Genomic DNA, 13,818 nt, shown 5'->3' with positions numbered 1-13,818 from the left:
ATACTACAGCAGGCTAAGTGGTCCGTAACCAGAGCAACCACATACTCTGAGCATGACACCAGCGTCTGTTAACGGGTCCATGTGCTGAATTTAAATTTATTCTCTGTTTGAATTCAATGCGTTATCCTTCTGTTGCTTTCCATGTAAAAACTGTCCATTGATTGACCGAGTCATGTGACCACTGGTGACGAGATATGGTATTGAGATGAACGTCCTAGTAGAATTTATGATTTACATAATGAACCTTCCAACAATGACACCAATAATAAGTGCAAGAACCAAGTAGAGGAGGGGAAGGGGGAGCATCTGGGCATCCGCTTGGCTCTCGGATGGGCTGGGCTTGTGCCTTAATTCTGCTTCTTTAACTGTCAAATTCTTTCGCAGTCGTACGGTCTCTGCCTGAAAGAAAACGTGTCAGTCAACATCAATACTGATTTCTATCTAACAAGATCTTGCGAGCAAGATTTTAGTCGGGCTATTGTCCGAACATAGACTAGTGAAGATAGCTAATGTCTGACTTATTACTCTTAACACCAACTGTCTTGACGTGTAATTAAAAACAAGACGCTTGGGAGGCGTTTAGCGGGGTGAAGTCTGTAAAAGATGGAGTGTTTAGAACCTTATAAATAATTTCCATGATAAACAAATGCATCTAGGGTTTGTGAATTCCAGTAACAACAGAAAAGCAAATTGAATAAAAAGAAATAGCACAGAAGCATCTTACAATACAAAAAAAGCTTTCTAACCTCAAGATTTGAACCCTTATTATCATTTGATTGATGATTGGAAACTCCATGTCCATGCATTGATTGGTTAATATAATTAGTATTGGCAGATGCTTCAATTTGCATTACACCTATTACAGCTAAAAATGTAGTTTGAATTATTATATAGAGCTCTGAAATAGTTTATAAAATAATTTAACGTTGATATCTCTAACAATACACAAGATCCTAGGGAACTGGCCATATTCAACAAATCTCTGGAATGAGAATCAAATGTTTTAAATCTTCCATCGGCAGTACAATAAATAGCCTCAGTATGTGAACCGGCAGTCAAAATGAAAGACCTGTATTTTTCTCTAATAATGTTTGTAAAACATTATCAAAAGACATAGAACAGTCAAAACCTTCTGTCACCATACCATGTATACTGCCAGTACAGCTTGGACTGTATTGAAGCTGATAGTTGATGTCAAACATTGTGATTGATTTCAGGCACTTCTGTCAACATCAAATATGATATTGTCTCGATAAAGCTGATAAACTGGTATCAATTCATTACCAAAGTTCATGGCATTGACCAAATAAAGTGAGGTAGAATTGATTATTATGATCTTATATATGAGGGCACACAAAGACACATCCCATATCTGTCAACCTGGCTGCCTCGATACAGTGAATGTATCAGAAGCATCAAGATAGCTGAATACAGTAAAAGTATGGATATTTAAAAAAAAATTAAGCTTGAGAAAAGGTTCCAAATCTTGAGACAACCTCCTAATGCGGGAGAGTTGACAGCTATGATAGCCACACACTGGCGACTAGCATTTGATCCAAATAATGCTACATTTCCTTCACTATATGACGCAATTGTTGTTTTAATGGAATCAATAACAGGGCCAGGATAGTTACTACAAAGATTGAACTTGCAACAATTCTCTCTGTGAGTGACATTTTTTAATAATATAGCTGCTGCTGAATTGATAGTTACACCCACATGGGCTTCATCGACTTTTCCATTTTACTTTATTATTCTTACTCTGCCTCTGTTTATATGGATATACCTTACTTTGAAATATGCTGACCAGACGTCGTGCTCACAAATCCTTCGTGATTTGAAGAGAATGAAAATTTCTTCGTAATACCGAATTCGAGATGACTTCACGACTTCGTAATACCGAATTCGAGATGACTTCACGTAATTTTTCACGATATTTTTTCGAACAAGTCTTCTTAGTATGTAATTATCTGCTTTAATGAAAAGCACGTCTTCTTGTACAACGCGAGAGCGATAGTTACCAAACAAAACAAACTTTGCGTATCGAGATCTAGTTCAATGATTGTAATTTAAAGACAACTGTGCAGCTTTTTCTAATATATCACAGTCATTTGATGCATCCAAGAAAGCTGGAAAGTAGCGATAAAACAAAAACACCAAAACTAAAATACAAGCTCGATAGATAATGGCGGATCTATAAAGTTGGAAGCGTATGACGCACGTGGTTTCGGGCTTTGCCATATAAGGATATTGTTGCGCAATTTTTCAATTTTGTGGCGGAGGAAAAAACGGAAAAAAGGTAAATCTCAGGTCGGCCTACCATAGATAGCCCGACTAATTAGAATTAACAAATAAATCTTATTTTCGTTGAGTCTTTCCATGCACAACAAAATGGCATCTATAATTGTTTTATAGTACAACTTGTGATTTTAAATAAATTTTCTTATCTAAAAATTTGATTTCCAGATATTGAAATTGCTATGTAAAAAAATACATCAACCAAGTATACAGATAGACAGTACTTGTAAAATTCAGGAATTATGGCACATTTGAGAACAATTAGGTATACTTTTTGAAAAATATTATGGGTCATAAAGTTCAGAACCAGTGAAATCATACTGAACATATACTAGTCGTAAACCGAAAACATTTTGTTTAACATACTTCTTTAATATATTTCTTCTAGGACTGACATATATTTATACACTTCACTCTGTACATATGATTTGAGCTCACACACTGCATCCGTATGATTTGAGAACAAAGTTAAACAGTGTCACAAATGAATATCTGGGATGCTCAACACCTAAGTAATTCACTTGTACTACGATTATCCCCAGACACCACTCTTCACTTGTACTACGATTATCCCCAGACACCACTCTTCACTTGTACTACGATTATCCCCAGACACCACTTTTTACTTCTTCTATGATTATCCATAGACACCACTCTTCACTTGTTCGATGATTATCCCCAGACACCACTTTTTACTTGTTCAATGATTATCACCAGACACCACTTTTTACTTGTTCAATGATTATCACCAGACACCACTCTTTACTTGTTCTATGATTATCCCCAGACAAAACTCTTGTATGCTAACAGTCTTACCACCTACACAAACTCTGCAAGAGATTTGGGCTCTTACCTGTAATCTGGCATTCTGTTCCTTCAGTTTTAGTAACTCAGCTGCACTATTTCTATCCTCAGACACCTGAAAGGGAAAAAAGTATAGTGTTAGATAGTATAGGAAAGGGAATGCATGTTTTACTGAGAAGGGAGTGGGTACTCTTTCTACCTTATTACGAAGTATCACTGGGAAATGTACAGTACAATGACAAGAGCACAAACGTCTACCATATATTTACAACAGTTAACATCCTTCAACCAACCCTGTATTTTAGCTCCCCCCTCCCGCCCCCACCCCATATATGACGCAAAATATCAAGATGACATCCCTTCCAAATAAGTACCCTTTTTCTGAAGAATGAAGCCTGACAAAAGCAAGATTATGAGTCTCACACTGATCTGAGTATTTAAGCTGTAAAACTCATGGCAGTTATTTTTTAGGACAGAATTTTTAAATAAGTGCACACTTCAAATTATCACATGGGGATGCCATATAAAATTAAAAAAAGTTCCCAGGGGCTTACATGGACTACAATAGTATTACGACACTATATTTAATAACCATATTTCATGATCGATAAATCTGTATCAGTTATTAAGGGCTATGGTACTATATCGTTGCTACGAAACTCCGTTGCTATGAAATGGAAAAGCGCTACATTCGGTTAAATAGACCAAAATCGCCGCAGCCCAGTGGTTAGCACCTTTGACTCGTAAGCAAGCGCTCCGGGTTCAATCCCCGGTCGAGTCCTTTTTTAATTTTTATTTTCTTCGAAACTCCAGTTCTAATTTTCTTTGTTCTTTTTTTCCAAGCGTTAAAAATAAACTTTCGACATTTTGAAAGAAAATGCAATTTTTATGTTTTTCGAGAATAAAAATAGATGGCGAAAAAAAACAAGATGGCGGCCATTTCCGCGCGAGAAAAACACGTTAATTTTGAATATTTTACAACAATTGTGAATTTTTTTTCACTCAAACCATTGATATTACCATTCCCAACAACTTAGCGCATGGGATTTTTGATTTTTGAAGAAATGAAAAAGTTATTACCTAATATGTGGTTTTCGAAGAACATAAATATTCGCCATTTCTCGCGGTATTTCGCAAATCCGATGCGTGAAGTTTTAGAAAATAGTGATGTTAAAATATTTCTGCAAAAAAAAAATTATAGTAGATTTGAACAGTAGCTTCTCCGACACGCTTTTATGTTCTAGGTCACGTGACCATGGGAGGGGTCAGATGACGTCATCACTTGTGTCATTTATGTCTAAAACACTTATGTTGAAAGTTCCAAGAGATTTGACATAAAACAGAAGCTTTTATAAAACAAACAAATTTCCCTAGCAACGGACTCAAAAGATAGAACCATAGGCCCTTAAACATATTCATATTGGGCGTGTTTTGGCATTGCAAGATAAATGTGGTAAAATTACAAGCGGGGCTAAACATGATTGGCCAAGCAACTGTTAATAACACTATGCTGATCTGTTGTTTAAGCTATATATTATCAATTATCATACTTAATTGAGTGCAAGCATGATAAAGCATTAAGTGGATGAGAATTATAAACTACAATGTATTGTTTGTTTTGAAAAAGGTAACAGGTTGAGGTACTGTAATAACAAAAAAAGGACTAGAAATTATCTCTGCCAATCCTGAATTTTGGCATTACAGTATGCTGTTTTGAGGATGACAATAAAGTGGAAGTTGCCTAGGCACAAGATGCATGACATACCGGTGCAGCTTTTGGTGTCTCTCCTTCCTCTGGCTGCGAGCTGGACCTGGACTGCATTGTTGGGAGTGGCTGGCTTGTCTCCGTCACTGGGGTATCTAACTGGCCAGGGCTGGCCTTCACGCCGGGTGACTCACTACTAGGGACCACAATACTTTCCTGGTGGCACAACATAGTTTATTGTAAGCCTTACTACACGACATACAGTGCATAAAACAATAAAAGCAAATCCAACTGATTAAAAAAATCTCAATCAAAGTTCATCAAATAACTTAAAACTCTTGTGTACTACAATTTTCATAGGGTATTTCCAGTGTGTCTTTTGCTTAGTTTTAACCCCAAGAAGCACAAGGACCAAAAGTATGGACAATTTAAATGATTATAAATAAAAAGTTTGGCATTTAATTTCTAAATTTTTGAAATGGCTTTAACTATACTTTAGAATCAGACAAAAACAATGACTTTAACTATACTTTAGAATCAGACAGAAACAAAAGTGCAAATAGTTTGGCTGGATTACAAGCTTTACCATGATAACATTCTAGCGTGCCGCTGTTTCAATTCAATCGTTTTCTTCCCTCTGCCTTGCTCTCGTTCTTATAAAAAACTTGTAGTGGTGAACTGTCCATACTTGTGATTCCCTCTCTGTAATATCTGATACCAGAACTATACTTCCACCCTATTGAACTATTTACAAAAAGCTCTAGAAATTAACAATGATACTAACAATCTTACTAGCCTTATAAATAGATTTAGGCATTGCCTAAAAGCAGAGCTCCAAACGACCAAATCTTTGCTTATTTTCGCTTAATAATTTTAAAAAAGATTAAAATTTTTCTGTTTTTGAAGATGTCAATGACTTTATAGATCACACCACCAGCTTGTTAAACACATAACAAGTTTTGTTGACAGACAATGTTTTGGAGTCAGGGTAGATGCCACGTGCTCATCTCATTGCACCCACTACAATACATGACAACTACCAAGTTTGGTTGTCCTATGATGTTTTTTTTTTCATGAAAGATATATTTTCCCCTTTTGTTGACGTCAGCATATTTTGGCTTTAAGTGACGTAATTGATTATGTCAAAATGTGCAAAACTATGGCCACATGATTTGTGATGTCATCGATGTGTCACTAGAAGCAACAATATGCTGACGTCATCAAAATAAAAAATATTTATATTTCACGAAGGAAACATTGTATGGCAACCAAACTTGGTAAGTGTCATTAAAATGTCAAGGGGGATGCAACAATATGATCATGTGTTGTGTGACGTCATTGATGACGTCTTTTAAAGATTAAAAGCAAAAACACTCATATCTCTTGAAAGAAATATTGTTTCACCAAACTTGGCAGGTGTCATATTTGTGTCAGGAGGGATGCAAAATATTGTCACATGATTTGTGATGCCATTGATAACGTCATTAAAAGCAAAACTATTGTATAACAACCAAACTTGGTAGGTGTCATGTATGTGCCAAGGGGGGTGCACCAATATAGTGACATCATCAATGACGTCACAAATCACATGCCCATATTTTTGCACCCCCCTGAACACAAACATGACACCTGCCAAGTTTGGTTGCGAAACAATGTTTCTTTCAACAGATATAAATGCTTTAGCTTTTAATAAGTTTTTTTGCTTTAAGTGATGTTATTGATGATGTCATGATTGATGATGTCACACAACACATGGCCATATTGTTGCATCCCCCTTGACACCTTTTTGGGAATGGATGTACAGACATTACACCGTGAAAACTCGAGTCCATGGGTTACCAATATTTGTTACCATATTTTTCTTGTATACCACTCTTTCTTAGTTATGGGGGCACCGCTCAGCCGCTATAAATGTAACCTGCTACCAAAAGCAATCATATACCAAAACTTTTTAATTCTACAGTTGTTTGCTTACAAGCAAGCTGACTGTATACATGTAGGCATTTAAAAATAAGTTTCCAGTGTTTTAGAAATAAACTAAATATTGATAACCTGCTAAAAAAGAAGTAATGATACTATATGGTGCCTATAGCAATGTGGACTTACTGTTCCAGGGGCATTATCTGCTGGCAGCTCAAACACACACTTGAGTTTGGAATCCATTAAAGTGTTAGCATCAGCTTCTCTCCACTAGGTGAAACAGAAAAACGAAACAGTCCTCAAGGTGTTTAATCACAGCATTATTCAAATAAGAAGTACAAACTTAATGTACCATTACACTTTCAGTAGTGATACCCAACAAAGTGTGACAATTTTGCTACAAAGTGTTTCCTTTTCTTAATTCAAAGTGCTTCAATTAATAGAAAGTGTATTGGCACGCCTCCCCTTCAGGGGAATGGTTCCCGAACACGTCAGCAGGATCATAATAAATTCACAAGTCTTTTAATTAAAGTATGCCAGGGGTTTCTTGCTGGTACATGGGGACTACTGTAGAATACTTTGTCACTCATTTATTTTTTTTAAAGCATCTTCAATTTGTGTTGAATATTGTACTAAGCTATAAAATATTAAAATAAATACATTTGTTTTATGGGAATTCTTTATTTTTTGATTAGATGACAAGATTATCACACCTGGAATGTTTTTAAGTAAAAATCTGACAACAATGAAATTTTTAAGTGAAAATATTTTATTTTAGATTTTGCTGACACAGCAATTTTTAGCAACATCGATGATGCATTTTTCATTTAAATGCACGGTGACCCCATTTTGTTTCACATGATTTTGTTGGCCTCTGGGTAGTTCTACAAGACCCATAAGATTTTAGTAAAATAAAAATACCTCCTGATTAGAGGGCAACAACCTTAAATGGGCATTTGCATGCTTGTACTAAGGTACAAGTGAAGGTTGATCCAACTTTACAAAACTTACCAAATTTTCCTGGTCAGTGATGTTGTCTGGAGCAAACATTGTCTGCACCATGAACTTGTGTTTAGCCTTCTCCTTGGGGTCATATTCAAATGGTTGTAACATCACTAGATCAAGGAATAAAGAAATGAGATTGGATATAATAAGAGCCTTAAGATTGAGGATGGCAGAGTGACAAGGAAAGATTAGCTCTATCAAAATGTGGTGAATCTCTACATCCTAAACAAATATTATACTTATAATATACAAATTTATTGATTCTAGTTGGCTTAGAGCAGTCAATTGTCTTGTAACACCAGTGAAAAAGTTTTGATACCAGTCAAAATCCATGAAATTAGTATTCTCTTGCACTATAGATACTGCATTATACTCTACACAATTTTCTGAACCTTTTCTGATAAAAGCATATCCAACATTAGAAAAAAGAGCGAGAAATTAGATGAAAACTGTTAGGATTTCAATGCGAGAGTTTTCAATTTTCTAAAATTGTTGCACACGTTGTTGGTGACTCATGCCAGTTTAGACAAGAGTACACACTGTTTAACCATGTCTTTCAAACAAAAACTTGACTTTGTATATTATAAATAAGTAATCATACAATTACTTAAATTCTGGATTTATTTGTACTCGTATGTTTTTTTCATTATAATACTTTAAAAAAAACTTACTCAAATAAATACCAAATATAATTTGGAACTGTATGATTAGCTATACAATATAGTATCAGGAACAATCGCACCGGGGTAATATCGCCCCAATCACACTGAGAACAATCGCCCCACTCAGATGGAACCATGTACTCTGCATGGTTCTGATAATACCACAAGCATAGAGATGGTAGAGACCCTTTATTTGAAGGGAACCTTTCGAAGCTTTTTATTCAAATTTTGTTTTCGTTTAGTGTTCGAAAGGCAAATATTATGGTCTTTTCAAGAATGACATCAAAACAACAGGGCAGTGTCAACAAAAAGGTCCTGGACATTCAAATCATGTTGTATTGAAAAATGACAAACATGCTTATTGATACATTATGCATTTTCAAACGTATGCTTATTTATACATCATGCATTTACAGTACACATGCATGCTTATTGATACATCATGCATTTAAATACATATGCTTATTATACATGCTTTTACATGCATTTCCATACATGCTTATTGATACATCATGCATTTACATGCATGCTTATTGATACATCATGGATTTACATGCATGCTTATTGATACATCATGCTTTTACATGCATGCTAATTGATACTTCATCCATTTACAAACATGGTCATTGATACATCATCCATTTGCAAACATGGTCATGGATACATCATGCATTTACAAACATGGCCATGGATACATCATGCATTTACAAACATTGTCATTGATACATCATGCATATACATGCATAATGGGCAAATCATGGAATTTTTTTCAGTAAAATGAATAGCAAGATGTGCATAAACATGCAATAAGCGTGTTGCAAAGCTAATCTGAAAATGTGAGCCAGTGTGTACCAAGTATGCAAATTAAAGAATGTCGATCAACCAAACCTTTGTTATTGTTTATCATTTAAAATACAGCGGGTTTTTTCGTAAGGAGACTCCAAAATAACAATCTACAAAATGAAGTCTGATATGTTATATATATATATATATATATATATATATATATATATATATATATATATATATATAGAATCAAAAAGCCCAAACTGTCGCGATCTCGTACCAGAACAATGAATACAATACTCCAAAAACTGGAAATCGACTCTGCCAAATTTTCGTCTTTAACTCCATCGACTTGTGCCATCTCCACAGTAACAGTTGTCAGCTGCAGCACCCAATCTTGTTCAACTCCATCGACTTGTGCCATCTCCACAGTAACAGTTGTCAGCTGCAGCACCCCATCTTGTTCAACTCCATCGACTTGTGCCATCTCCACAGTAACAGTTGTCAGCTGCAGCACCCAATCTTGTTCAACTCCATCGACTTGTGCCATCTCCACAGTAACAGTTGCCAGCTGCAGCACCCAATCTTGTTTAACTCCATCGACTTGTGCCATCTCCACAGTAACAGTTGCCAGCTGCAGCACCCAATCTTGTTCAACTCCATCGACTTGTGCCATCTCTACAGTAACAGTTGTCAGCTGCAGCACCCAATCTTGTTTAACTCCATCGACTTGTGCCATCTCCACAGTAACAGTTGTCAGCTGCAGCACCCAATCTTGTTCAACTCCATCGACTTGTGCCATCTCTACAGTAACAGTTGCCATCTGCAGCACCCAATCTTGTTCAACTCCATCGACTTGTGCCATCTCCACAGTAACAGTTGCCAGCTGCAGCACCCAATCTTGTTCAACTCCATCGACTTGTGCCATCTCCACAGTAACAGTTGTCAGCTGCAGCACCCAATCTTGTTCAACTCCATCGACTTGTGCCATCTCCACAGTAACAGTTGTCAGCTGCAGCACCCAATCTTGTTTAACTCCATCGACTTGTGCCATCTCTACAGTAACAGTTGTCAGCTGCAGCACCCAATCTTGTTCAACTCCATCGACTTGTGCCATCTCCACAGTAACAGTTGTCAGCTGCAGCACCCAATCTTGTTCAACTCCATCGACTTGTGCCATCTCCACAGTAACAGTTGTCAGCTGCAGCACCCAATCTTGTTTAACTCCATCGACTTGTGCCATCTCCACAGTAACAGTTGTCAGCTGCAGCACCCAATCTTGTTCAACTCCATCGACTTGTGCCATCTCCACAGTAACAGTTGTCAGCTGCAGCACCCAATCTTGTTCAACTCCATCGACTTGTGCCATCTCCACAGTAACAGTTGTCAGCTGCAGCACCCAATCTTGTTCAACTCCATCGACTTGTGCCATCTCCACAGTAACAGTTGTCAGCTGCAGCACCCAATCTTGTTCAACTCCATCGACTTGTGCCATCTCCACAGTAACAGTTGTCAGCTGCAGCACCCAATCTTGTTCAACTCCATCGACTTGTGCCATCTCCACAGTAACAGTTGTCAGCTGCAGCACCCAATCTTGTTCAACTCCATCGACTTGTGCCATCTCTACAGTAACAGTTGTCAGCTGCAGCACCCCATCTTGTTCAACTCCATCGACTTGTGCCATCTCCACAGTAACAGTTGTCAGCTGCAGCACCCAATCTTGTTCAACTCCATCGACTTGTGCCATCTCCACAGTAACAGTTGTCAGCTGCAGCACCCAATCTTGTTCAACTCCATCGACTTGTGCCATCTCCACAGTAACAGTTGTCAGCTGCAGCACCCAATCTTGTTCAACTCCATCGACTTGTGCCATCTCTACAGTAACAGTTGTCAGCTGCAGCACCCAATCTTGTTCAACTCCATCGACTTGTGCCATCTCCACAGTAACAGTTGTCAGCTGCAGCACCCAATCTTGTTCAACTCCATCGACTTGTGCCATCTCCACAGTAACAGTTGTCAGCTGCAGCACCCAATCTTGTTCAACTCCATCGACTTGTGCCATCTCCACAGTAACAGTTGTCAGCTGCAGCACCCAATCTTGTTCAACTCCATCGACTTGTGCCATCTCCACAGTAACAGTTGTCAGCTGCAGCACCCAATCTTGTTTAACTCCATCGACTTGTGCCATCTCTACAGTAACAGTTGTCAGCTGCAGCACCCAATCTTGTTCAACTCCATCGACTTGTGCCATCTCCACAGTAACAGTTGTCAGCTGCAGCACCCAATCTTGTTCAACTCCATCGACTTGTGCCATCTCCACAGTAACAGTTGTCAGCTGCAGCACCCAATCTTGTTTAACTCCATCGACTTGTGCCATCTCTACAGTAACAGTTGTCAGCTGCAGCACCCAATCTTGTTCAACTCCATCGACTTGTGCCATCTCCACAGTAACAGTTGTCAGCTGCAGCACCCAATCTTGTTCAACTCCATCGACTTGTGCCATCTCCACAGTAACAGTTGTCAGCTGCAGCACCCAATCTTGTTTAACTCCATCGACTTGTGCCATCTCCACAGTAACAGTTGTCAGCTGCAGCACCCAATCTTGTTCAACTCCATCGACTTGTGCCATCTCCACAGTAACAGTTGTCAGCTGCAGCACCCAATCTTGTTCAACTCCATCGACTTGTGCCATCTCCACAGTAACAGTTGTCAGCTGCAGCACCCAATCTTGTTCAACTCCATCGACTTGTGCCATCTCCACAGTAACAGTTGTCAGCTGCAGCACCCAATCTTGTTCAACTCCATCGACTTGTGCCATCTCCACAGTAACAGTTGTCAGCTGCAGCACCCAATCTTGTTCAACTCCATCGACTTGTGCCATCTCCACAGTAACAGTTGTCAGCTGCAGCACCCAATCTTGTTCAACTCCATCGACTTGTGCCATCTCTACAGTAACAGTTGTCAGCTGCAGCACCCCATCTTGTTCAACTCCATCGACTTGTGCCATCTCCACAGTAACAGTTGTCAGCTGCAGCACCCAATCTTGTTCAACTCCATCGACTTGTGCCATCTCCACAGTAACAGTTGTCAGCTGCAGCACCCAATCTTGTTCAACTCCATCGACTTGTGCCATCTCCACAGTAACAGTTGTCAGCTGCAGCACCCAATCTTGTTCAACTCCATCGACTTGTGCCATCTCTACAGTAACAGTTGTCAGCTGCAGCACCCAATCTTGTTCAACTCCATCGACTTGTGCCATCTCCACAGTAACAGTTGTCAGCTGCAGCACCCAATCTTGTTCAACTCCATCGACTTGTGCCATCTCCACAGTAACAGTTGTCAGCTGCAGCACCCAATCTTGTTCAACTCCATCGACTTGTGCCATCTCCACAGTAACAGTTGTCAGCTGCAGCACCCAATCTTGTTTAACTCCATCGACTTGTGCCATCTCTACAGTAACAGCTGTCTTGGGAAGCTACACCTCTCCTTGCTAGAGCAAGTTTGCAAAAGGCTGGATGTTGAGACCGATGACATTACTGTTTGCCGAAAGGCACCATACCTCGAGCGCATCCAAAAAGTTCTTGACACATGCAGCTGTGTAGCTGTTTAGCATACAGTCGTTTGACAAAAGGTTGTCATCAACCGGCATTGTGACTACGCGACAAGCCTGCATGCAACATGAGTAAAAACCACTGAAGTGCTTAGCTGCATACATTACCACTGCATAACTTCAGACTTAGACGGTGTAGCGGTGGCTAATATATGCAGCTAGGCGATGGAACTAAAACACACATCGATGGAATCAGTGGACCAAGGTCTACAATCGAGTAAAATAGTAAAGAAAAAAAAAAATCAAATTTGAAAAATCAATTTCCGCTCTTCTTAAATAATTAGTGCAATCTTCTCTTAAAGTCTTTAAGCAAAATTCGTTTTTACTTATTATATCGAGAAGATAATAAAAATCCAAAGATTTTATTTTGTTATAATAAAGGTATTGTTGTAGTTAATTTTAAGATGCAAAAATATTTTTTTCGATAGAATTTTCACTCCAAGGAACCCCGTAACCTTAAGTTAAGGTATTAAGTTTATTATGGGCAGCATCTTCAATATTACTTATGGAGCCTTGTTTCCATGTTGGCCAAAAATAATGAATTTTAAAATATAATTTTTGACCTTCTCCGTGGAGTGGTTTTTGTCAATTTTGGATATGTTATGAAGAACAGATTCTTTCATTTGAAACCATTGAGTTTTTTTTCTGTTGGAATTTGTTGCAGGTTGAGCTCATTTTCAGCTTAAAATTACTGGACCATTAGCCAATGGGAATGGATGCTTTGTGTGTCTTGCCATTGAACAGGAGCATAAAATGGCGGGGTGATTGGGGTGATTTTAAAACTTGACATGCACAGCTGGCAAATAACTAGAAATTTTGAATTATACATACATAACCGGGTATTTTTTGTCTTTATCTCTTATTTGATTGAAAAAGGTTTTGCATGTAATAATAATTTCCATTATAATTTGTATGAGTTCTGACTCACTCCACTCAAGAACAATTTATGTAAATACTTTCTCTTAATATTTTGGTTAAAAAATTAAAACATAAATAATGCTTTCAAGCTTGGTGTTTATGCATTTTAG

The 13,818-nt window shown here is 38.2% G+C and overlaps 1 protein-coding gene across 1 annotated transcript; it reads right to left on the bottom strand.

Moving 5' to 3' along the window:
- Nucleotides 1–231: 231 nt before the first annotated feature.
- Nucleotides 232–12,628, bottom strand: LOC5510880 (selection and upkeep of intraepithelial T-cells protein 5). Its single transcript, XM_048721067.1, has 6 exons — nt 9,524–12,628; nt 7,739–7,954; nt 6,914–6,997; nt 4,868–5,023; nt 3,152–3,217; nt 232–399 (listed from the first exon to the last, which is right to left on the bottom strand). Exons 1-6 carry the CDS (start codon nt 12,626–12,628, stop codon nt 232–234), a joined length of 3,795 nt encoding a protein of 1,264 aa, XP_048577024.1.
- Between the last annotated feature and the right edge of the window lie 1,190 nt (nt 12,629–13,818).

The sequence above is a fragment of the Nematostella vectensis genome, chromosome 13, assembly GCF_932526225.1.
Source record: "Nematostella vectensis chromosome 13, jaNemVect1.1, whole genome shotgun sequence".
In the NCBI taxonomy this organism is placed as follows: Eukaryota; Metazoa; Cnidaria; class Anthozoa; order Actiniaria; family Edwardsiidae; genus Nematostella; species Nematostella vectensis.
This window is presented reverse-complemented; position numbering and strand designations above follow the sequence as displayed.

What these genes read in the sequence shown, in the direction of transcription:
- LOC5510880 (XM_048721067.1), bottom strand. Translation starts at nt 12,628, where the DNA reads ATGGCACAAGTCGATGGAGTTAAACAAGATTGGGTGCTGCAGCTGACA. An exon ending in TCACTGACCAGGAAAATTTG is followed by an intron (nt 6,998 to 7,738) that starts GTAAGTTTTGTA and finishes TGTTTCACCTAG; the next exon opens with TGGAGAGAAGCTGATGCTAA. An exon ending in CAGATAATGCCCCTGGAACA is followed by an intron (nt 5,024 to 6,913) that starts GTAAGTCCACAT and finishes TTGTGCCACCAG; the next exon opens with GAAAGTATTGTGGTCCCTAG.